The sequence below is a fragment of the Onychomys torridus genome, chromosome 13 (assembly GCF_903995425.1).
Source record: "Onychomys torridus chromosome 13, mOncTor1.1, whole genome shotgun sequence".
Taxonomy (NCBI): domain Eukaryota; kingdom Metazoa; phylum Chordata; class Mammalia; order Rodentia; family Cricetidae; genus Onychomys; species Onychomys torridus.
In genome coordinates, this window is record NC_050455.1 from 24,870,099 (window position 1) to 24,893,143 (window position 23,045).

At 45.4% G+C, this 23,045-nt stretch overlaps 1 protein-coding gene across 7 annotated transcripts in view; it reads right to left on the reverse strand.

Annotated features, from left to right (window-relative positions):
- Sil1 (SIL1 nucleotide exchange factor) overlaps positions 1–23,045 on the reverse strand; it is a 248,983-nt gene that overhangs the window by 189,608 nt on the left and 36,330 nt on the right. The window contains exon 2 of one of the 7 annotated variants that reach the window (XM_036205309.1): positions 5,433–5,576. The exons of 3 other annotated variants lie outside the window; for them this stretch is intronic. In XM_036205309.1, coding sequence (XP_036061202.1) covers positions 5,433–5,501 — 69 coding nt within the window. In that variant the 5' untranslated portion in view covers positions 5,502–5,576. Of the gene's footprint in view, positions 1–700; positions 708–1,658; positions 1,699–5,432; positions 5,577–8,196; positions 8,207–23,045 lie in introns of those variants that run through there. 3 more of the 7 variants (XM_036205313.1, XM_036205311.1, XM_036205312.1) reach the window with 3 other exon arrangements.

Genomic DNA, 23,045 nt, shown 5'->3' on the forward strand with positions numbered 1-23,045 from the left:
TACCGTGTGGGTGCTGGGGTCATCTGGAAGAACAGCCATCTCTCCAAGCCCAACTTAAAATAAAGTTTTTTAAAGCTACATGTGCAGCCAGAGAAATGACTTAGAAGTTAAGAGTATATATTGGCCAGACATGGTGGTTCCATGCCTCGAATCCCAGCACTCAAGAGGCAGAGGTATGAGCATCTCTTGTGAGTTCAAGGCCAGCCTGGTCTACTTAGTGAATTCCAGTCCAACAGAGTTACAAGGTGAGACCTTGTCTCAAAACAAAAAGCCTGTACTGCTCTTGAAGAGAACTCCATTTCAGTTCCCAGCACCCACATCAGGCAGCTAACAATCACCTGTAACTCCAGCTCTGGGAATCCATACCATCTTCTGGCCTCTGCACCACCTACACTTGTGTGCACATACCCACACACTGACACATAAGTACAAATGGTTAAAAACAAAATAAATCTAAAACAAAACAAACAAACAAATCTCTACATTTAAGCAAAGTAGGAAGATCAAGAGTTTAATGCCAGCCTGGACTGCACAGTGAGACCTTGTCTTTAAAAACAAACAAAGCTACAGGAAAAGTTGCTATATAGCAATTTTGCTCCTAGGAGTACACCTAAAGGAGATAAGAAACAGGAAGTCAAGCAGCTACTTGTGCGCCTGTGTTCAGAGACACTACTCACAGTCCTCAAAAAGGAGGGCTAACCTTGGTGCCCAACAACAGCGGTGCACAGCTGTAACACCAGTAGCCGGGAGGTACAAACAGAAGGATCGGGACTTCAAAGCCAGCCTTAGCTATAAAGTGAGTTCAAAACCAGACTGCATATGTAAGATCCTGTTAAAAAAAAAATAAGCACAAATTTTTTAAATCTATTACATACACACAACTATTACTCAGCCATATAAAAAATGAAATTAGATACCTACTGCAACACAAATCTCAAAACATTACATCAGGTGAAATAAGCAAGTCACAAAAGGACATACATGATCCCACCTTTATGAAGTATCTAGAAGTCATAAAGAAACAAAGTAGAATCATCGTCGGGGTTAAAGGAGAGGGAGAGGGAGGAATTAATGTTTAATAGGAAGAGAGCTTATGTCTGTACAGTAGTAATAAAATCTGTAATCAAAATTGGTCAGTACACTAGAGCAGCCATCCAGGCAACTTTACCCAGACTAGCACATCGTCTAGAGAGGTGGGAAGGAAAACATTAAATAAACACAACAAAAACTCCAGGAGAATTTGTCATGTGTTAGCCAAACTCTTAGAAAAGGTTTCATGCACAACCCTCGGCCCTGATGCAGCTCACTGAACAGTTTACTTGGTAGTAGTATAACTGAATCAATTACAGAGGAATTATTTCTCAAGAGTATGATGTTTACACTTCTCTGTCCTGTCCTGGTCACACTGTGTCCTGCTCCCATTCACTGGTCCTGTGACATTACTGCCCCAAGATGGACTCAGAGCTCTGCCTGGACCTACTCTCAGAAGTTATTACCCCTGTGAAAAGCCCATGTCTTCCTAGGGGCAGACAGAAACCTTCCCTAAGGACATCTGCAGCCTTGAAAGAAAACAGCCCTGCTGGACCAGCACTGTGCTAAAAAAGCCCAGCCAAACGGAAAAGCGAAGGCTTAGGACTAAAAATAGCTGCTACACTCACCCAGCAGCAACAGCCTTTGCTTTCTGCCAGTCTCCCTCTCCATTTTTTATCACAAAATGGAACTGCTGAGTGCCACACAAGTTCCTCCCAGCATCCTGTCTTCCCGGGGCCCCAATCACACTGCGAGACAGAGAATCAGTTCACAGCAACTGCACTGTTCTGAGCAGGTGTCTGCCCGTGTCCAGGGTGATGGAAAGGGGCCAGGCTGGCTGAGGATGAACAAGAGAAGGGGCCGCCACATAAGAGAGGCTAGGGAGGCCCAGGGACATGGGTCTCAAGAGGACACAGCCCTAGAGTTTCCAAATGCTTTTTATCTTTCTTATCCCTGAAACCTTGACTGAGAGGGACCAAGCATTCTCAGAACATAAAACCAAAGGAAACAGCCAGGCATGGTGGCTCACATCTGCAATCCCAGCCCTTGGAAGGCTCAGTCAGGAGGATCGCTACAAGCTCAAGGCTGCTCTGTTGGACCACAGAGTAAGATGCCATCTTAGAAGAAAAGAAGGGAAGGGAGAGAGGGAAAGAAGAAAGCAGCACACTGACCGCAGCCACACATGCCCTTCCTCATGAGACAGTGCTCACGCGTATATGCATGTGCACACGTAGTCGGCGCTCCCTCTGACAGCCAGGGATAAATAAGGGCTGGCGATGGGAAGGACAAATGAGAAGTCAAGGGCAGACGACACCCGAACAAGAGGCCTGGAGAGACTGAGGCACGGCAGGGCAGGGACAGCCGCTGCACACACGGCAGCTTCCTGGAGTAGGAAGGGAATGGAGGCCACAGAAACGGCTGCTCCCACAGGGCTCTCATCACCTCCTTCTCCTTGCACACTCATGCCAGCAGGAACATCAGCTGCCAATACGGAGGAGAGATCAATTGAAAAATGGATCCTTCATCTCCCCTCAATAATTCCACAAGGACCACACACCTGACCTACTTATCAATTCCATTCGCTTTTCCACAAAAGACAGTAGGTATGGAGTTAGGGGGGGCTGCTGGGGAGACTGAGCAGAGATCTAGGTGAATGAGGTTAGGTCAAAGGAATGAGTTCCCCAGGCTTTGCAGGGACACCTGGAGAACACGTACAAACTCTGCGGCATGTCGCAGGGCTTAGTGTCTGTCCTTTAAGGCCTGGCTTACAGCCAAGTCACTTGGGTTTGGTAGAGAAAATGCCAGCAAAGCTTGTCCTGAGCTTCAGCCGAAGCTCAGGAAGAAAGAGTAAGTGTGAGCAGCACAGAGCTGCTCTCTGCCAGGATGATCTGAGAAGCACAAGCAGGGACCCAGGCAGCTGGGATCACAAAAGAGAACTTGAACATAAAGCCAAGTTCATGGCGTCCCACTAGGCCTGAGGAGAGTGCCCTCCCAAAGCACTTGCTGCCCACAGTCCCGAGTTCACCCTGCACGCCTGCCCAACAAAGCCTCCCATCATACTTGGCCTTCCCAGAGAACAGATCTGCAAACTTCACACTTCGGCCTTCATACAGCTTAAGCACCACTCAGTCCAGGAAAGGGGGACTGCGTCAGTGGCCCCCAATAACTCTTTCCTTAAGCTCCCTTGGGCTGGGACAAGTGAGTCAGGGAGGGAGATACTTGAGATGGCCATCTCTAGGTGGTGACTCTACTTAGACAGGTCAGGTGCTCTCAGCAATCTGTGCTGTCAGTTTACTGTAGCCCTGAGCAGATGCTTGGGCAACGTTGAGGAGAGGCCTCCAAGCTCCCGCCTCTCTGGTACCTCATGCAGCTCTGTCCTCCACTCCATTCCCAGACTGGAGGAGAGGTCTGGGCCCTGTGTAAACAAGGCCACTCCAGTAACTTCAGTCTTTTCTGAGGAAGGAAGACAAGTAGCCACTAACGGGACCATCTTCAAAAAAAAGGGAAGGTCAAGAATTTCAATTTTTATTTAATTTATTTATTATGCATACAGTGTTCTGCCTGCATGCCAGAAGAGGGTATCAGGTCTTATTACAGATGATTGTAAGCCACCATGTGGGTGCTGGGAATTGAACTCAGGACCTCTGGAAGAGCAGCCTGTGCTCTTAACCTCTGAGCCATCTCTCCAAGCCCCAAATTTTATTTTATAAGAAGGAAACTAGAGAGACAAAAGGACTGGGTAGAAAGCATAGTACAATGATTTAGAGCCAGACAGATCTCAAAAGATCAAGTCTGACAAACTCCTAGCTACATGATCTTAGACACAACTTGAGAAAGCCAGCAGGGTGGCCCAGTGGGTAAGGGCACTTGCTAGCAAGCCTGATGATCTGAGTTCAATCCCGAGAACCCGCACGGCAGAGGAGAGGATTCCCACAAGCTGTCCTTCACCTTCACACACACACTGTGGCTTACAGGCGCCCACACACACACATACAAACAAACAGCTGTAATAAAAGCTGAAAGACGACTTTGCAGGGCTTCCCTTTTTTCACCTATAAAACGGTCATAATAAGAGTCTCTACTCAAAGAATGGATGGGAAGATTAACCAAACAATGAACGGAAAGTACAGCACTTGGTACTTAGTTATCCCTCCATCACTGGGAAAGTAATTGCTGTGACCCCTGACCCCAGTCAATGAGGACAGCCAGGAACCCCAGAGTCACATTCTAGAGCCCACACCTCGCCGTTCCAAGATCCGCACAGTCTCCAGATGACACACAGGCTTTTGCTGGGTCCCTGCTCCCCGGAGGTGAAGACAAAAAACCTCCACACCTGAATGTGGCCTGTTCTGAGCTGAAACCCCAGGCAGACCCAATCCACTCAGAACTTTCCCAGCACACTAGCATCCAGAAAGCCAGGCCCAAGCACACAGAACTGCCAGCTGCAGAAACAGCTGTGAAGTAATCCCGTGCTTTCAAACTGAAGGTTAGAGGATGAGCTCTTCCCACAGACACACATTCATTACTATTTATGGGCCGTACAAACATTTGTGCAGTCACTCACCTCTTCGCAACAGAAGCTACCCACCTATTTAGCAGGCAAATATGAAATGCAAAGAGGACTCTGAAGGACAGCCCTGGTGTGGAGGAACAAAGGCCTAAGAAAAGAAGTGGGATGTTAAGACTAACAAGGGCAGGAGAACTAGGTTTGGAGTGGTCAGACAAACAGGCTTTCCCCCAAGACACAAACGAAGCAGAAAGGCAAGGAAGAACAGAACAGAGTCTCCGAATATCCAAAGAGATGTGGTTGCTAACTGCAGTCCACCCACTAGCCGGCCAGACTGGACTCAGAACTGGCCATTTGTGCGATAGACACTGTATTTTCCCCCGAGTAGAAAGGCCATTCCTAGGTGAAGCCAACAGAACTTCCTCTCAGCTCCACGGCAGCCAGCGCTGCTGGAAGATACAGGGCTCCTGGGAACACAAGCCAGCTCCTGGCCAGAGAACCACGAGGCCGAAGGCCGCTTCTGCGGTCCTCAAGAGACAGCCCCAGAGGCCTTTCCAACAGCAGCACAGGGCAGACTCTGGCTCTGCCAGAGAACACAGGAGCCAGGAGAGGTCTATGGGCCCCACTGGAACCAGAGCCCCGGAAGGAGAGCGAAACCACAGGACAAGTGCAGAGCAATGAAGGCACATTCCTGGCTCTTCTTTAATCCTTTGTGCTCGCAGAGGTGGGAGCACATGACCGACCCCATACCCACTCCAGCAGAACGAAGTCCGTATTTTCAAGAAAGGAGCTAAACAGATTACCAGAAAATTGCAGTCTCAGAGACAAAAGATAATGGCTATATCTAAGAGCAATCAAGAGACAAGTGAAGTGATTGAATAAAAGAAAGCCTCGCCTGTCCCTCTCCAGATTGGCCACAGCCTTCAAAGAATCTGAATGTTGGAAGCTGAAACTCAGTCTTCATTTGGATGGTGAAATCCAGATGACAAGGCGGCCGCTCAGTCAGCACAGAGCACAGCAGTTGACCCAAGAAGGTTCTCTTGAAAACAAAGAGAAAGGAGAATGAGTAAGGCAAGGACTTTGGTGTCATCAGAACAGCAGTGAAGACCAACAAAAGTAGAGTCGCTGTCTTGTGGAGAAAACCTCAAAGTGCAAAGGACAGAAGACCAAGAACCGTCTTCAGTGTCCACTGCAGGCCAGGAAACCCCAAGAGCAGCAGGAGACCAGTGTGTAGAACTACACAGTCCAAGAGAGCAGAGACGCATGGATGCACAGTGCTGCTCCTAGAAGCCTGAGTTATGAAGTGAAAATCCCAGGGCCAAGTATGGGACACCTTCCTTTGTCAGGGAGGCCCAGAAGCACCCAAAACAACACAGGCAAGTGCTAGTGCTCTTGGTTACACACCTGTTGCACAAATCCTAATTGGTCTTACAATAAAAACCCGGAGCCAGATATTGAGGTAAATGCTGAAAGATCAGAGAAAACAAGCCACGGCCACTTCTCACTTCACCAACTCCTCAGCCAAAAGGGGAAGATCCTGTCTTACGAATCCTCAGACTGAATGCCCCTGAGCCCTCAGCCGAAAGGACTGAGTTCCCGTTTCTTCCCACCTTATATATATATGCCTTTCTCTGCCCAGCCATATCACTTCCTGTCTCAACCTTTCCAGTGCTGGAATTAAAGGTATGTGACTCTCAAATACTGGGATTAAGGGTGTGTGCCACTACTGCCTGGCTTCTACGTTTAATCTAGTGGCTGGCTCTGTCCTCTGATCTTCAGGCAAACTTTATTTGTTAGAGTACAAACAAATTATCACCACACATACCTCACGCTGAAGACCTCACACCGAATGCAGGACACAAAGGAATTAAACGGAACTGATCTGAGAACTTGCTCCATGCTGGCGAGCTGTCACACTGCTGCAAGGTGTTATGGGAAAGAATCATCATCAATGATCTTATCCAACAGTGGACTGAACCTGATTGTCACAAAACCAGCCTGCCAAGCAAGATGTAGCCACTGAGGCAACAGTGGCATGACTAGATGAGAGTAATCAACTGCTTTCTGACTGGATCTGGGATCCACTCCACAGGAGGGAGTTAGTAACTATACTGGAAATCTGGTGAAAAGTCCATGACTAAAGAGGTCATGGGCTCTAGTGGGGAATTTACCGCTGTGGTTTTATAAAATGGACGTGCTAGCAAACTGCCTTTATATATGTTTACATCCATAGATTAGTGCTGGTTTCAACCTTGACCAGAGAAATTGTTTGCAGTAGGCAGCAGTTAATGCAGGTCAAAGTGCTAAGAAAAAATGACTGTTGAGCGCTGTTGAGTGTCCCTAAATGGGACATCTGTCACATACACCTGCCCACACTCCCCTACGGCTCAAGAAACACACAATCCCCCTATGGCCAAAGGTGGAGCCAACAAAGTGAATGAATACAGGAGCCAGAGGATGGGAAAGGTGCTGTGAGACACTCTGTGTGGACATGGGGGAAGGCCATCGCACTCACAAAGTCAGACCTACATAAGACCAAGCCAGTCAACCCCACCATGGATGGGACAGCTGCTCACGAGGCCCCACCCTAGCTGAAGAGCTACTGGCAGTTAATAGCTCCTGGGGGAGTTATTTTTCTTTGGCGGTACAGCCACCGGTAAGTTACCCATGTTCTAGTAAGTAACTATACTCATACAGCTATATGAATATTAGATCATCTTACACCAGAATTAAACTGAGTCATTCAAAAAAAGACATGAAAGTAGGAGAGAAACTTGTTGGGGGAGAAAAGGGAATCGGAGAAAACAGGAAGGGGTAAAAACTGGTAAGGAGGGGTGGTTGTAATCAAAATACAGGTCTTTGTTGGCTTGTTTTCAGACAGGTTTCTGTGTAGCCCTGACTATCCTGGGACTCACTTTGTAGGCCAGGCTAGTCTCGAGTCTCAAACTCACAGATATCTGCCTGTCTCTGCCTCCCCAGTGTTTGGAAAAACTGTCAAATAATTAAGATATTTTTTAAAGGCTAGCAGGAGGAGGTGCTGGAAAGATGGAGCACTTGCTGTTCTTCCAGAGGAGTTAGTTCCTAGCACCCAAGTTAGACTGCTCAGAACAATCTGTAAGCCAGCTCCGGGGTTTCTGATGCCTCTGGCCTCTGTGGGCACCTTCACTTACATCACATACCCACATGAAGATACATGCACCTAAATGTAATTAAAAATAATAAAAACAAATATATTTTTTAAAGAGAGCAGAGAGAATTACAAGAAAAATCAAGTTATACACAGCAATGCCAAGAGACCAATCTAAATTAGGAGGTGTTGATAAATTGGATTTGGTAATAAGGCAGCAAGAGCGCCATTCAAAGAGGAGCCACGTATAAAAATAAAGTTTAAAACCAAATGGAGGCTAAGGTAGTACACTTTGGAGTGCAGGAATTTTCAACATTCCACTGGAGTCTTAATTAAAAAAAAAAAAAAAAAAAACTCCAATAGTATGCTAGACGGATTCTCCAATGCCATGGAACAGGTTCCTACAACAATATCCAGCCGCGTCCCAGGACACACATCCCCAGGACAGTGAGGAACGGTCACACCATCGGAGAAATGGGGCAGGGAGCAAATTCTCCAAGGAGAGACTCACGTCAGACATGATTCTGCTTACCCTGAGCCCCCAGGCGTGTCCCAGGACACGCAGGAGCCTTTGTTCTTTGTTGAGTTGCACTGATTACAACTGTGGCAACTGGTGTGGAAGGAGAACACACCAGTCAGACTCCTCCCCCGGTATTCCAATGCAGTAACTAAGCATCCCAGAGGAAAATAAATTCTGTCAAGTAATAACTACATCTAACATTTATAGACACTGTCTATGTTCTAAGCAAAGTGCTAAGATCATTTACGCTCCCCAACAACCCTCTGAGGTGGTTCTAATATGCTGCTCATTTTACCCACGAGGGGATCAAAATTCAGAGGTTAAGTAACTAGCCAGAGTTCATGTAGCCAGAGAGCAATAGAGTGAGAATTTAAAGCCAGTTGGGCCCCAGAACCAGGGCTGTTGCCACAGGCCATGATGTATCTCCAGTGGTCTGTGAAATCAGCCCCAGAAACTGGATCCATTATTTTATTTGTTCTGAAATAGTCCAAATAAAAACTCACATTTTGTGCTATGATAGAAATTTTTAAATGAGCCTACTGGGGCCCTCTTGTAGATAGACCTGCTTCTATCATGCCCAAGCTACTGTGACTCACACACACACACACACACACACACACACACACACACACACACACAACCACGGGGTGGGGGGTGGCAACAGCAGGTGTCAGCCTGGTCAATATGCCTTCCACTAGACAAGCTTTTAGTGTGGAGTGGCAAAGAGACTCCTTTATCATTGTTCCTTGGCACTGCCTGAGGTCCTGAGAGTGACCAGTTAGTGCTAATAACAACAATAAAAGTTACAAGAAACTCTACTCCATCTCATCTCTACTCCAATATAATGACTCTGGATTGATTCAGGCATGCCTGACTAGCTGTGTGACTTTGGGCTAGACGATTAACATTGTCAAGTATCAGTATCTTTATACATAGAGACTTGATAATAGCTACTTAGTAGTATAGCTATCAGATTAAATGAGATAACAAAACACAACAGTGCCTGACACAAAGTGGAATTCAAAGAATCTTGTAGCTGAGTTGAGCATGGTGGTGCAAATCTTTGATCCCAGCACTCAGGAAGCAGAGACAAACAGATCTCTGTGAGTTTGAGGCCAGCCTGGTCTACATATCGAATTCCAGGCCAGCCAGGGTTACCTAGTGTGATCTTTTCTTAAAAAATGAAAATGAAAATGAAAAAGCTTGTGGTTAAGTATTTATTATTAGAGAAAATTCTGACCAGAACAAAGTAATAAGGACTCTGTCTTCATCCAGGATTGACTCTGCTTGCCAGTCCAGACCCTGCCTGGAGCCCAGTCCTGAGCCACAAGTTACCCACAAACCTGGACTATACAATGGGTGGGCACAGAAACCTAAGTGATCCTGGCTGCCTCTGATTCAAGGCCAGTTGATCAAAAACCACTTCGGAGCCCAGCTTCCTGATGACTCAGTTCTCTCTCCACATTCCTGCTCTTGCTCTTCATCTCTAAAGAGTATCAGGGATTTCAGGAGCAGCCACAGCAAGCATAGCAAAGCAGGGATCAAATGCATCATTCCTTTCTCCTACTACTGGGAGGCTTCCAGAGGACAGCAGTGTCTCTTAGCGGGACTAGACGAGTCTGGAGGAAGGCAAACCTTCCCGTTCACAGCTCCAAATTACTACCAACGCTTATTCTGTGCTGGTGTAGGTTATAAGCACTTGCTATTCATACTCACATAGATACATTTTATATTTTTATTTATCTTTATTTTTATGTGTATAAATGTTTTTGCCTGCATGTATGTAAGTGCACCACTTGTATACAGTGCCCTCAGAGGCCAGAAGAGGGCATCAGATCACCTGGAACTGGAGTTACAAACAATTGTTAGCTGCCATGTGAGTGCTGGAACCAGGTCCTCTGCAAGAGCAGCTCATCTCTCCAGCCCCACATAGATACATTTTAGCAATAGCCTCAGTATTCCCAACCTAGTTGACTACATTCTACAGGACAGAATATACCAAAGCTACCATTACTGACATCAAGAGGTTTCAAATTCTGCTTACAATCAACAATGAAGCTTTTTCCACATTTAAGGCAGTACAATTATTTAAAAGAAAGTTCCTTGGGGGATATGCCGTGAGAAAATACACACTACTATAGGCAACTTGAAATACAACTTTGTGACTGTAAGACAGGCAACAACTAGGGTGCTCCTTAACTTATAGAGGAGACGGAGACACACGGGGACACACACACACACACACACACACACACACACACACACACACACACAGGCATTTACTTGCAAAAACACTTTGTGGCTATACAGGAGGACAGGCCACCAATCACAGAACTTACCCCTATCCATGCTGCCTGTGGCTGCCTTCAGGTAACTGAAACATTGTATTTTATTCTTAAAGTGCCTAAGAGTCCACAGCTATTTATAATACCACATCCTTAAAATTTGAAAGGGAGATGAATTTTAAAACATACACATTTACATACGTGGGCAGAAACACAAAAAATCAGATGCCTCTCAACATAATTCAGAGAGCCATAACTCACGGGTTTCACAATCCCACCCAACACCCAGAGAAAATCAGGCATCTTCTCCCAAAGTTGGTGGGAGGCTGGGTAGGTAGCCAAGAAACAAAGAAACCTAAACTCAGCACTTGGCACACAATTAGGGAGCAGAGAATTTTAAAGGCATTGTTTCTGACTCTAAATATATCTACATCTATTACCAATTTGGGATCAGAAACTACATTTAGTTCTGCCATGACCACACGCTAAAAATATTAAGCAGAGTATTGCCGAGGAATACTAGTCCTCTAGGCTGCCACGGTCTCAGTGCAGCTACCCTGCCATGCTCCGGGCCTAGCCGGCCTGGGCTTTACCAAGATCCTCATTGTGAGTAGAATTGCCACTATTTCTGCCAGACCCCTTTGCATGACAGCAGACAAGGATGGACACAGTGGCACAAGCCTGTAATAAGAGCATTAGGGGACTGAGACAGGAAGTCTGAAGTCAGAGCAGATTACATATTGAGTTCTAGTCAAGATTATTACAATAAAAAAGATGGAGGAAGAAGGTAATGGGGTGAATATGATCAAAATAATTATATACATGTATGAAAATGACAAAAGACAAATTATTTATGTATAATATATGCTGATGTAAAGTTTCAAACATTAAGAGTGACTAAAGTGGGGGTGGGAGGTAAGACTGTAATCCCAGCAGAGCCAGGAGGCAGGAAGAGCACACCCTCAAGGCCAGCCTCAGAAACATGAGTCTGTCAGAGAGACAGAGAGAGAGAGGGGGAGAGAGAGAGAGAAGGAGCCTACTCAAGGTTTCCTAGTTTGCATTAACTGTCAACTTGGCACACCCTAGAATCACTTGGAGAAGGTCAAAATTGTGCTGTTTTTATCAGATTGGTTTGTGGGCATGTCTGTTCTTGTCTTGATTGTTAACTTACGTGGGAAGGCCACTGTGGGCAGAACCATTCCCTGGGCAGGTAGTCTTGGGCTCTATCAAGAAGCTAGATAAGCAAGCCAGAGAACAAGGTAGCAGGCAGTGTTCTTCCATGGTTTCTGCTGTACTTCCTTGACAGTGAATGAGTTCCTGGATTGGAGGAAATGCTGTGTGAAATAACACACAGTCTTACTTTCAGGTTCTTGACCTGACTCCCCTCAAGGACGGACTGTGACCTGGAAGTGTAAGATGAAAGAAACCCTTTCTTCCCCTAAGTTGCTTTTAGCCAAAGTATTTTAGCACAGCAATAGAAAGAAAACTAGACACTGTGCTCTCTTGGTTAGTCAAGTTCAGTCCAACTAAAATCCCTTGTGGGCAAACCCACAAGAGTTAGGGATCACTGTCTACCTAACCTTTATCTTCAAGGTCCAACACTATTGGGCACTCAAAAAAAAAAATATCAGTTGATTGAGCAAAAGTAAAAACATTTAAAAAAAAAACAACAAGGAATAGAAATTTTAAAATGAATTAGCCATTTTTAAAATTGTTTAAGGTGTTGGGGAGAGAGTTCCTCAATTAAGAGCACTGGCCGCTCTTCCAGAGGACCTGAGTTCAATTCCAAGTACCCACATGGCAGCTCACAACTGTCTATAAATCCTGTCAGAGTGGATCTAACGCCGTCTTCTGGCATCCATGGGCACTGGCACACACATGGTATCCAGACATACATGCAGGCAAAACACCTATACATACAAAACATATTCTTTAAAAAATGTCTATTATGATCAATAAAAACATGTACATAAAATATTACTAATGAGACCAGTCAAAAGATCACTGAAAGTTCAAGGTCAGCATGGTCTACCTGGAGAATTTTAGGTCAGCTAAAGCTACTTAGTGAGTCCCTGTCTCAAAATGCACCCCCTCTCAAAATACGGAGCAGAAGAAACAGAGCAATTATATATATGAATCACTAGTTTAAACCAAGCATGTGTGGCCACCTCTACGATCATATATAAACCTGGAATTATGAAAAGCTGTGCGCAATGGAGTCTTTTATCCTGAAACGTTAAGTACACAAGAAACATTTCAATAAGCTCTCTTTTGATGACCTCTTGGATAACTTAGAGGGCTGTTCAGCAAGTCCAAGATCATCCACTTACCAACCCACGGAAACAGAAGCCATGGGGAAAGCTACAAGCTGATCCCATCTGCTGGAGAAGCCTCCAGTCTGAGTCTGAAGAACCACCATGTGACTGGCTCCCCGGAAAAGCAGTTGGGATGGAAGTGTCAAAGCAAGTATGAACAAGTTGACTTGACCCAGCGTCAACGCCAGAGCTTCAAACAGAGAACTAGACAAAGGGTGCCAAGACCTAGGGGTCAGCAAAGTGAGTGCTAAGAACGACAGCCGTGGGCAGGGAGACGGCTCAGTAAACAGTGCTGGACAGGCAACCATGGGCACTTGAGTGTAAATTCTCAGAACCCACATTTAAAAACAAAACAAAAACAATCAAAACCCAGCTGGACACGGTAACATACATGTCTGTAATACCAATGCTCCTGTGCGGGGATGGGTGATTTAACACTGTCAAAATGACAATTCCACTCAAAGCAATGCAGACTCAACACAATTCCTCTCAAATTCCCAGTGGCATTTTTACAGGAATTATATATATAATATATGTGTGTATATATATCGAGACAAGGTTTCTCTGTGTAGCTTTGGTGCCTGTCCTGGATCTCGCTCTGTAGACCAGGCTAGCCTCGAACTCACAGAGATCCGCCTGCCTCTGCCTCCCGAGTGCTGGGATTAAAGGCATGCGCCGCCGCCTCTGCCGCCACCACCACCACCCGGCTCATATGGGATTCTTAAAGGACCCTGAATACTCAAAACATTCTTGGGAAAGAACAAAGTGGGAGACAAAAGCTGAAGAATTTCTATGTCCTGACTTCAAAACTTACCGTGGGCTCCTTTACAAATAAAGACCTGACCCAGGATAAACATAAACCAATGGGAAAGAACTGAGAGGACAGACTACATCTACAGACAACCGACTGTTACAAAGCATTTTGTCTCTATCCGTGCGTGCACACACACATGCACGCATGCGGTGCCTGTGCCACAGTGCACGTGTGGCTGGCAGAAGACAACCAGGGGAGTCCATTCTCTCCCTCCCCAAATGGGTCCTGGGGACTGAACTCAGCTTGTCAGTCCCCACAGCAAGCACCCCCACAGCTGAGCCATCCCCCAGGCCCTCAGCTGACTTGTAACGAGGCCTGAAAATGGATCAAAGACCTAAATTTAAAGTTTAAAAGTACAACTCTTAGGAGAAAACAAAAGGCAAACTTCCATGAGGCTAAACCTGACAATTGTTTAAGTATAACACCAAAATCATACATAATCTGAGAAAACAGGCAAGCTGAACTTTAAAACCTTGTAGCTAACAGATAACTCAATGGTTGAAATTTGTTGTTTAGTTATGAGAACAAGAGTTCAGAGCCCAGTACCCCAGACAGCCCACAAAAACCTGTGATTCCTCCAAGGGATCCAGGGCTCTCTTCTGGCCTCACATATACATATGCAGACATACATTCACAAAGCATATACACATAAATTATTTTTCAAAAATTTTTCTGGGCCAGGCTGTACTGGGTAGCCATCCCAGCCTTGGCCTGGAAGTTCCAACCCCCATTGAGGCTTCGGTAATGGTCACGCCCACAAGGCGGGACTGAGAAAGGACGCTGAAGACCCAGGATCAAGAGGAGAGGTCTCTCTTGGTTCTGGGACCCTGGAGGTAGACTGAGCAGAGTTCTCCAGAGAACACCACTGGACTGCGCCATACCTTTCCCAGACCCTGCAACCTATCCCTTCATTTATAAGTTACCCCACAAAATAAACCTCCCTTTTTAACTACATGGAGTGGCCTTAATAATTTCACCAATACCAGGCAGTAGTGGCGCACGCCTTTAATCCCAGCACTTGGGAGGCAGAGCCAGGTGGATCTGTGAGTTCGAGGCCCGCCTGGGCTACCAAGTAAGTTCCAGGAAAGGCGCAAAGCTATACACAGAGGAACCCTGTCACAAAACTCCCCTCCAAAATTTTTTTCTGCATCAAAAACATAAGATTGATTTTAAAAAAAAAAAAAAACTGTTTGGGGATATAGCTCAGTTGGTAGACAGCTTCCTTAGCATGTGCTAAGGAAATGTTTTCCAGACCATATCTGATATAATATCAGAATACATAAAACATATCCTATAACTCAACAACAGAAAGGAAAGCTCTATTTGAAAATGCTCAAAGAACTTAAGCTTTGAACTTCTCTGGTCTTCCACTACTACCTTCTATGCGATAGGATATAGTCCTTAAATCAACGCACACCTAAAGCTTAGGTCTTATTATGCTGGGGCTGAAGGAGAATGTGATATTAGTTCCCAACTTTAAATGTCTTCCCAATCCCAGAGCTATTCCAACTATCCAAACAGCCTCACTGCAACCCTGATTGGCAGGCACAGCAAGAGCTTACCCCACTAACAATGCACTGCATCAGCACTACAGAGGAGATAATCAGCACGGGAAACAGCTGAATTATGTCAGCAGCTGTACACAGTGCGCTGTCTCTTCTCCAAGTCCAGGTTCAACATGGCCCATGCCCTCAGCACTTAACCTGCATTTGTCCAGTATCTATGTCAACTACAGTAGCCAAACTTAAGTTCAATTAACAGTATTAAAAACCACCAACTATTCCGGGCGGTGGTGGCACACGCCTTTGATCCTAGCACTTGGGAGGCAGAGCCAAGAGGATCTCTGTGAGTTCAAGACCAGCCTGGTCTACAGAGTGAGTTCCAGGACAGGCTCCAAAGCTACACAGAGAAACCCTATCTCGAAAATACAAAACAAAACACCAACTAACTGATTGTCTAAAAACTTTAATCTGAACAATGCATCCTTGGACAATAATACAAAACACTCTGCTCTGAGGAGGCATCCCAAGGCCCTGACCTTGGCAAGATATAGAAGGAGAGAGATGCATTGCATATTCCTGGGGAAGCACCAAGAGTTGCTCAGGTTTTCTAAGGAGGTGGCTTCTCTTTACAGCTCTGCTGGTCTCCATAGGACAGCAAGAACAAGACAAACATTCTAAGCATCAAAGGCAGCTATAATTTATTTTTTAAAGTGTCCTTTTTAAAAGCACACATAAACCCAAGAGAGTTATTTTTCCCATCTGGTATCTGTTCTTAAGAGTGGTGTATCAAGGAATAGTCATGCATGTGAATAAGGGGACACAACAGGATTTCTAACAGCAGGTAGGGTCAAGGGGCCCTGCAAGATTCCACCAACCAAATCCCAGCCTGCCAGGAGTCATCAGCCTGCAACTGACAGAGGTACAGCCAGCCAACAGCAGCATTCAAGATGGGAATTTGCAAAGGGATTCTGGGTTCCAGTGAGTGAGCTTGTGATTGGGATGCCAGCAGGACCCTTAAGTCTCTTGCCACAGTAAGCTCCATGGGAATGGCTTGCCAGCTAGCCTTCTCCTTGAACTAGATTAGCTGGAAGAGAACAGCATGCCACCTACCTGCCAAGGTAAACACATCCCAGAAACAGTCCACTGTACCAACTGCTTCTAGACAGGGTATATCCTGGCTGAAAATCAGAAAGCATTTAAGTCTGTAGTTTAGGCTTGTCATGACCCAACTCCAACGGGTTATAAGAAAGACATCTTTTTTAAATTTTTTATTTTATATGCGTAGGTGTTTTGCTTGCAGGTATGGCTGTGTATCACATGCATGCCTGGTGCCTGTGGAGGACAGAAGAGTAAACTGGATCCCCTGGAACTGGAGTTACAGATGGTCATGAGCCACCACATGGGTGCTAGAAATCAAACCCGGTTTTCTGGAAGAGGAGCCAAGTGCTCTTTACCACTGAGCCATCTCTCCAGCCCCAAGATAGCATCATGTAAAGAGTAACAGAGTATGAGCAATGCCCAGTCCTCTTTATAACAAGTACCTCATTTATTCTAGTTCCCTACAGAACCACCACCTCAGTCTTGGTTGAGCGTACTTTTCTGGCTGTCACTCAGGCTCTCCCAATACCCTTCTCTAGTTTGCCTAAAGAGCTTGTCCCCTCAGAGTCTTCTTCTAGTGACTCTCACACAGCAGCCGCAGCCTCTGGTAATGCCAAGAGAAAATACTAAATTCAGGACGTTTGGTTAATACTGCAAGGCTCTCATCATGAAAGGCAACCACTCCCATAAACAACCCATAAAGACATAAGCCCTGGCTTCAGAGAAGCCAGATGTTTGACTTATAATTCACAGAGATGTGGAGAGCATCTGAAAAGCACAAAGAAATACCATGTCTACACAGCACTGATGCACAGTCCACTTACTGCCTGAGGTTCATACCCACACAAAGCCATTTCAACCCCAGGTAACAGGCCAATCCAAAAAAAATTATTTTTGCAAAGACACTGTTCAGCCAAATTGGAAAGCTGTAAGAAGAGCAAAAATCCACTCATTAGGAAAAAGAAAAAAAAAAAACAAAACTACAACATTCATATCCAGGTGTCACTTTAACACATCCAACTGAAAGATAATACATCCTTCCATACATATCTGTTAAGGCCTGCAACATGCTAAATATGTACCAGATGCTGGGGGTGCAGAGAATAAATGAACAAGGATGTTCTTCCCTAGGAGCTCCCAGAAGGGCAAAGGACACTAGGTTAAAGAGCCCTGCAAAGATAGCTTTCAGGCAGCAGTGCAGATGTTTCCACCATGGTAAGGGGGTCATAGAGGGTTTACTGGAAGTAGTAAGCTTGGAAGATTAAAAGAAGTTAGTCAAAAGACAATGAAGGGAACATCTCAAGAAGAGGCCATGGTGCTTTTTGAAGACCTGAAGACCCAAAACTAGGCATATGCATTTGTTTCAACAAATAAATGCTGGAGCAAAGAGCTGATGGGCAGTGAGCATCATGATATGCAAGGATCTGCTTTCCCAGGCAGATTTGGCAAATTCTGAACACAGAGCTCAATGTACTGTGCAAATCTCTGGAATCTCTCTTTTCAAAACGGTCTTAAAGTAAAAATAGGAATAGAATGAAGCCTGCCATCTAGATAATTAGAACATCATAGTTTAACTCTAACTCATTCCTTGGCCTTATAAGTCAGTAGTTAGCTCTTAGAAACCCCTTGTTTCTATTTTTCTTTTTTGTTTTATCTCTCTTTTTGTTTTTTTTTTTTAATTTATTTCTTTATTATGTATACAATGTTCTGCCTTCATGTATCCCTGCACATCAGAAGAGGGCGCCAGATCTCACTGTAGATGGTTGTGAGCCACCATGTGGGTGCTGGGAATTGAACTCAGGACCTCTGGAAGAGCAGTCAGTGCTCTTAACCTCTGAGCCATCTCGCCAGCCCTCTATTTTTCTTAATAGGAAGTGGTAAACAGAATTGGAGTTGGATCACATTATCTACCCACAGAGACAGACCGCAGTGAATAATTTGAACATGAGATTTCAGCAAAGCCTGCCTTCCTGCTTCTGGAAGGATAACCTACTATAGTCTCCTGTATGCTTCACACTCGGGTCCAAACTCTCTTCTTCATGCTATATGCCTGGTCCTCCTCTAGAGCTGCCTGCTGGCTATCCTACCCAAGCCAGACACACGAGCTCTAGATACCAACGTCCCCTTTCCTTCTACCCTACTTATCAACTACTACCAGTTTATTTACCAAGCTTCCCTATTCTTCATGTTCCTGTTCAAATCCCTAATTGCTGTAAGCCATTTTCACCTTTTACATGAGGCCATCACCTATAGGCTTTCAACAGGTCAGACCCAGGCAGAACATCACACTGAGGAAGCAGAAGTTACAGCTTTTACTTGCTCAGCCCAGAGTCACTGGCATAACCAATATCCACTCCCCTGAACCCCTTTAAATAGCTCTCAATAAAACTCACTTTTTCTTCAGATACAGACAAGCACTCACAGAGCCCATTCAACAGCAACAGACATCAGAGAGCAGGCTTCAGGGAAGATCTGGCCCTGCATAGATTCTTTAGAAATGTCACTGCTTTAAGAGTCCAGAACCTGAAAGGGAGGCCTGTGATGATGGAATTCAAACCCCCAGCAAAGAAAGCTCAACTAGACACATTCACCCTTCACTGCCCATGGAGGCAGAGTCCAAGGATAGCCTGAGCTGGAGTCCCCACCCCTCTTCCTCCGCCATCCCACACCACCATAAGGAAAACCAGGAAGTGGAACATCTGCATCTGCCAAAGCAGATGTAAGAAGGCAATTTTCAGAAGGATGTTGGTACTGATAGTACCCTGGAACTCTGTTTTCCAATATAAAAGACAAAATGTAGGGAAGATAAATCATGTCTCTCAGCCACAACTCACTTGGGAATGTTCCCTTCACCCTATTCCCTGAAACTGACCCCCAAACCAACTCAGAAGGAGTAAATGTATGCTGAATGAACAAATGGCAAGCTGAGGGGCCAGGAGGAGGAGCAACAGGAGAGGAAGAAGGTCCTAATCAGACCACCTTTCACTGATTCCAATGCCTCTGAACACTATGTACCACAAAATGCTGGGAACACACAGGTGCGCCCAAACTGTGAAAGAGAAGAGCAGAGAGAAGCACTCCCTTCATCTCCCTGGCATGGCAGCTTTCCAAATGTTCCCTGACGTGAAGCCATGCCTGGCAGCATACATGCAAATAAAGACGTCACTGTTTACCATATCTAGTGCTTTGGGGCCTTATGATTTCTCTTCTAAGGAAAGCCCTGTCATTCATGTCCTTGATTAAAAATTGATTTAATTTGTCTTTCATTAGGTAGGTACAAGGGAAAAACAGAGATTCCCAGAGATAACTCGCCCCAAACAGGACTGTGCTGAGCCCCGTGACTGCACAGCTGGGTCCCAGCCCACTGCCGATGAAAGAAAATTAAAAAGTTCACAACGTGGAGCTGGAGCTCCAGCCAAAAGGGATTATCTTCCCACAGTGGCTCCGCTGGATCTGTGGTTAATAGAAAAACTTCTTAAAGGAAAGGAAAAGAAACCCCAAGGATATTTAACATAAAACTTAGAAATTCTATATTTTTCAAATTCCCTTGCAGGGAGACAAGGCAGAGGGGTCTTTATTCCTCAGTCCTACTTTTCAAAACTTCTGTTGATAGGAATGACATTGTCGTAAAATTTTTCAATTTGTAGAGAGCGTGGCTGAGGAATTTTAAGCTGCTGTGCAGGCGCTCCGCAGTGAAAGCCGAGGGTCAGAGGAGTTAAGAGGAAGGAGCAGCTGCTCCAACATGGACACCAAGTGCTCAGCAACACTGCCTTGGGCTGCCGGACTGAGATCAAACACCAGGCCCTGAGGCCCGTGGCAGGCCCCTTCTCCTGGCTTCAGACTCCTACATACAGGTGGTAATCTGGAAAAAAGAGGTAACCTTCATTGCTTGGTCAAAGGATCCTGGGGCACCAAGACCAGCAAATTACATGTACAAACCTTGATTAAATGTCAATGATATCACTCAGCAGGCACCATACAAATTTGACCCTATCTCCTGCCCTGCTGAAGACCTGTATTTTCCTATGACCCACAAAATACAGGCTGTGATGGCTATTCTTGGTTGTCAACCTGACTATATCTGGAATTAGCTAATGGGGCACACCTGTGAGTGATTTTTGCTTAATTTGAAGTGGGAAGATCCACTTCTAATCTGGATCTTGGAGGTGAGAAGACACACCTTTAATCGAGATCTTTGAAATGGGAAGACACCCCTTTATAATCCAGATCTTTTAAGGTGGGAAGACCTGCCTCTAATCAAGCCATGCCTCCTACTGGAAGCCTACATAAGGACATGGAAGAAGGAAGTTTGTGTTCTTTTCCTGCTTGCTTCTGCCTTGTTAACAAATCCATTCCTTTTACCGACATCGGGGCCTACTTCTTTGGGATTCCAGCGTACACTGAAGACCAGCTGAGGCATCTAGGTTTGTGGATCAAACAAACACTGAATTCTCGGGTTCTCCACTCAGAGGCAGCCATTGTTAGAGTACCTGGACCACAGCTTATAAATTATTCTAATAAGTCCCCTTCCCATATCTACAGAGACTCTCTCTATAAATTCTGTTATCTAGAGAGAACGCGATTCTTCTGTCATCCTGCCCGTAGACAGCCTCTTCTCCACTGCTCCACGACACCCTGCTCCCACCACCAGACCTCTGCACATGCCACTGCCCTTGCTTGGAAGGCCATTTCCTCCTCCTCTTCATCTGGCCAATTCCTACACAGGTCAGAAATTGTTTCCTCTACGCTCCTCCAATCCTCTCCTCTAGAGTGCCTGTCTTTGCCTCATCACAGAAGCACATTGTGTTTCCAGCTGACCGGCTCCCTGGTCGACTGGGAGGTTCTAAAGGATGGGGACCACACTGATTCTGTACTTACCACTAAATATACCTAACAGTTGGACTACCTTGGCAGTTGACACAAAGAAATGTCAGCCACCTTCCTTCTCTGTTCGGTCTTGATTCACCTCCCAAAGCCAGTATGTATGTATGTATGTATGTGTGTGTGTGTATGTGTGTGTATGTATGTATGTATGTATGTATGTATGTATGTATGTATGTATGTGTATGTATGTATGTGTGTGTGTGTATGTATGTATGTATGTATGTATGTATGTATGTATGTATGTGCTGTCACCATGGTCACCATCACCACAGCCCCCAAGCCCTCACATTTCACTGTTCCTAACAGGCTCACCAGCAGTCTGTGTGGCACCTGCTAAGCAGCAGACATAGTGTTCCCTAAGTAACACAGAGACTAGGCCCCCTCCTGCCTTTTAGAACACAAAAAGGACATTTACAAGAATACTCACCATGTAATATCAGAAATATTGCTGGGCAGTGCTGGGGCACGCCTTTAATCCCAGCACTCAGGAGACAGAAGCAGGTGGATTTCTGTGAGTTCGAGGCCAGCCTGGTCTACAGAGTGAGTTCCAGGACAGGCAGAGCTATACAGAGAAACCCTGTCTCCAAAATCCAAACACCAAAACTAGAAACAAACAAAAAGTACCACAACAAAGACAGAATGGAGGAGACCGTAAAAGTGGCCTAATAATTAAGCCAATCTTCCCAGTATACCCCAAGCTAACTGTTCCTGTCTCTCTTCATTCTCACAGAAATCTTCCAGTACTGCCCCCTTGACTCCAAACCCCCAACAGCTGCTAATCCAGATCACACCTTCCAATCTGGGCTTGCACTTGTTCTAGATTAATTCAAATTCTTTTTGGCTTCTGCTTTCTGACTCTCTTCAATTCCTTTCTCAGGTATCTTTCATAGATCTCCCTGCTTCTGCCCTCTCCTGAGCCAACCCATCCATCTCAACTGTTGTAGATGACCACTTGCTATTAATTTTAAAGTCTGCATTTATACAGAATGATGATGTAGCTCAGTTGGTAAAGTGCCTGCTCACCATTTGGGAAGCCCTGAGTTCCATCCCCAGTGTGATGTGACACACCTGTAACCCCAGCACTTGGGAAGCAGGAGGAAGAGGATTACAAATTCAAGGTTTCATATCCAATTCAAGGCCAGCGACTCTGTCTCAAAGAAGAAGAAGAAAAAAAAAAAAAAAAAAGCCGGGCAGTTGTGGCGCACGCCTTTAATCCCAGCACTTTGGAGGCAGAGGCAGGAGGATCTCTTGTGAGTTCAAGGCCAGCCTGGTCTACAGAGCTAGATCTAGGAAAGGGACAAAGCTACACAGAGAAACCCTGTCTCAAAAAAAATTAAAGAAAGAAAAAAATCATTTATACAGAACATGAGAACCAGTCCCATCTATAGTGAAGAACAGACACAGAGGGGCAAAATACCAAGAAAAATTAAAAGTGCAACAAACCGCCCTCTACACAGCTTTTCCCTACTGCTTCCTTACAGATTCAAGTGTTAAGGGAAGCATGGCTGTGCTGACTGTCAGCTTGACATAACCTACAACCACCAGGAAATAGTTTAATTGAGGAACTGTCTAGATCAGGTTGGCCTGTGAGCATGCCTGTGGGAGAGAGACTGTCTTGACTGATATTGGAAGACCTAGCCCACTGTGGGCAGTACCGTTCCCTTGGCAGGAGATCTAAAGCAGAAAGCTGGCAGCTTGGTATATCCGTTTCTTTCTGCTCTTGGCCATGGATTTGACTAGCTGTTTGAGTTCCTGCCTGGACTTCCCCTCAGTGACTGCAACCTGGAACTGTAAGCCAAATAAACCCCCAGTTCCTTATGTCAGGGTATTTTATCACAGCAAAAGAAATGAAACCGGAACAATAGCCCTCAAGAGGATGCTCTCAGTCCATTACAATCCAGGCAGACTCAGAGCATACATACCCATTCACTAGCATCCAGGGCATTGACTCTATAGGCCTACC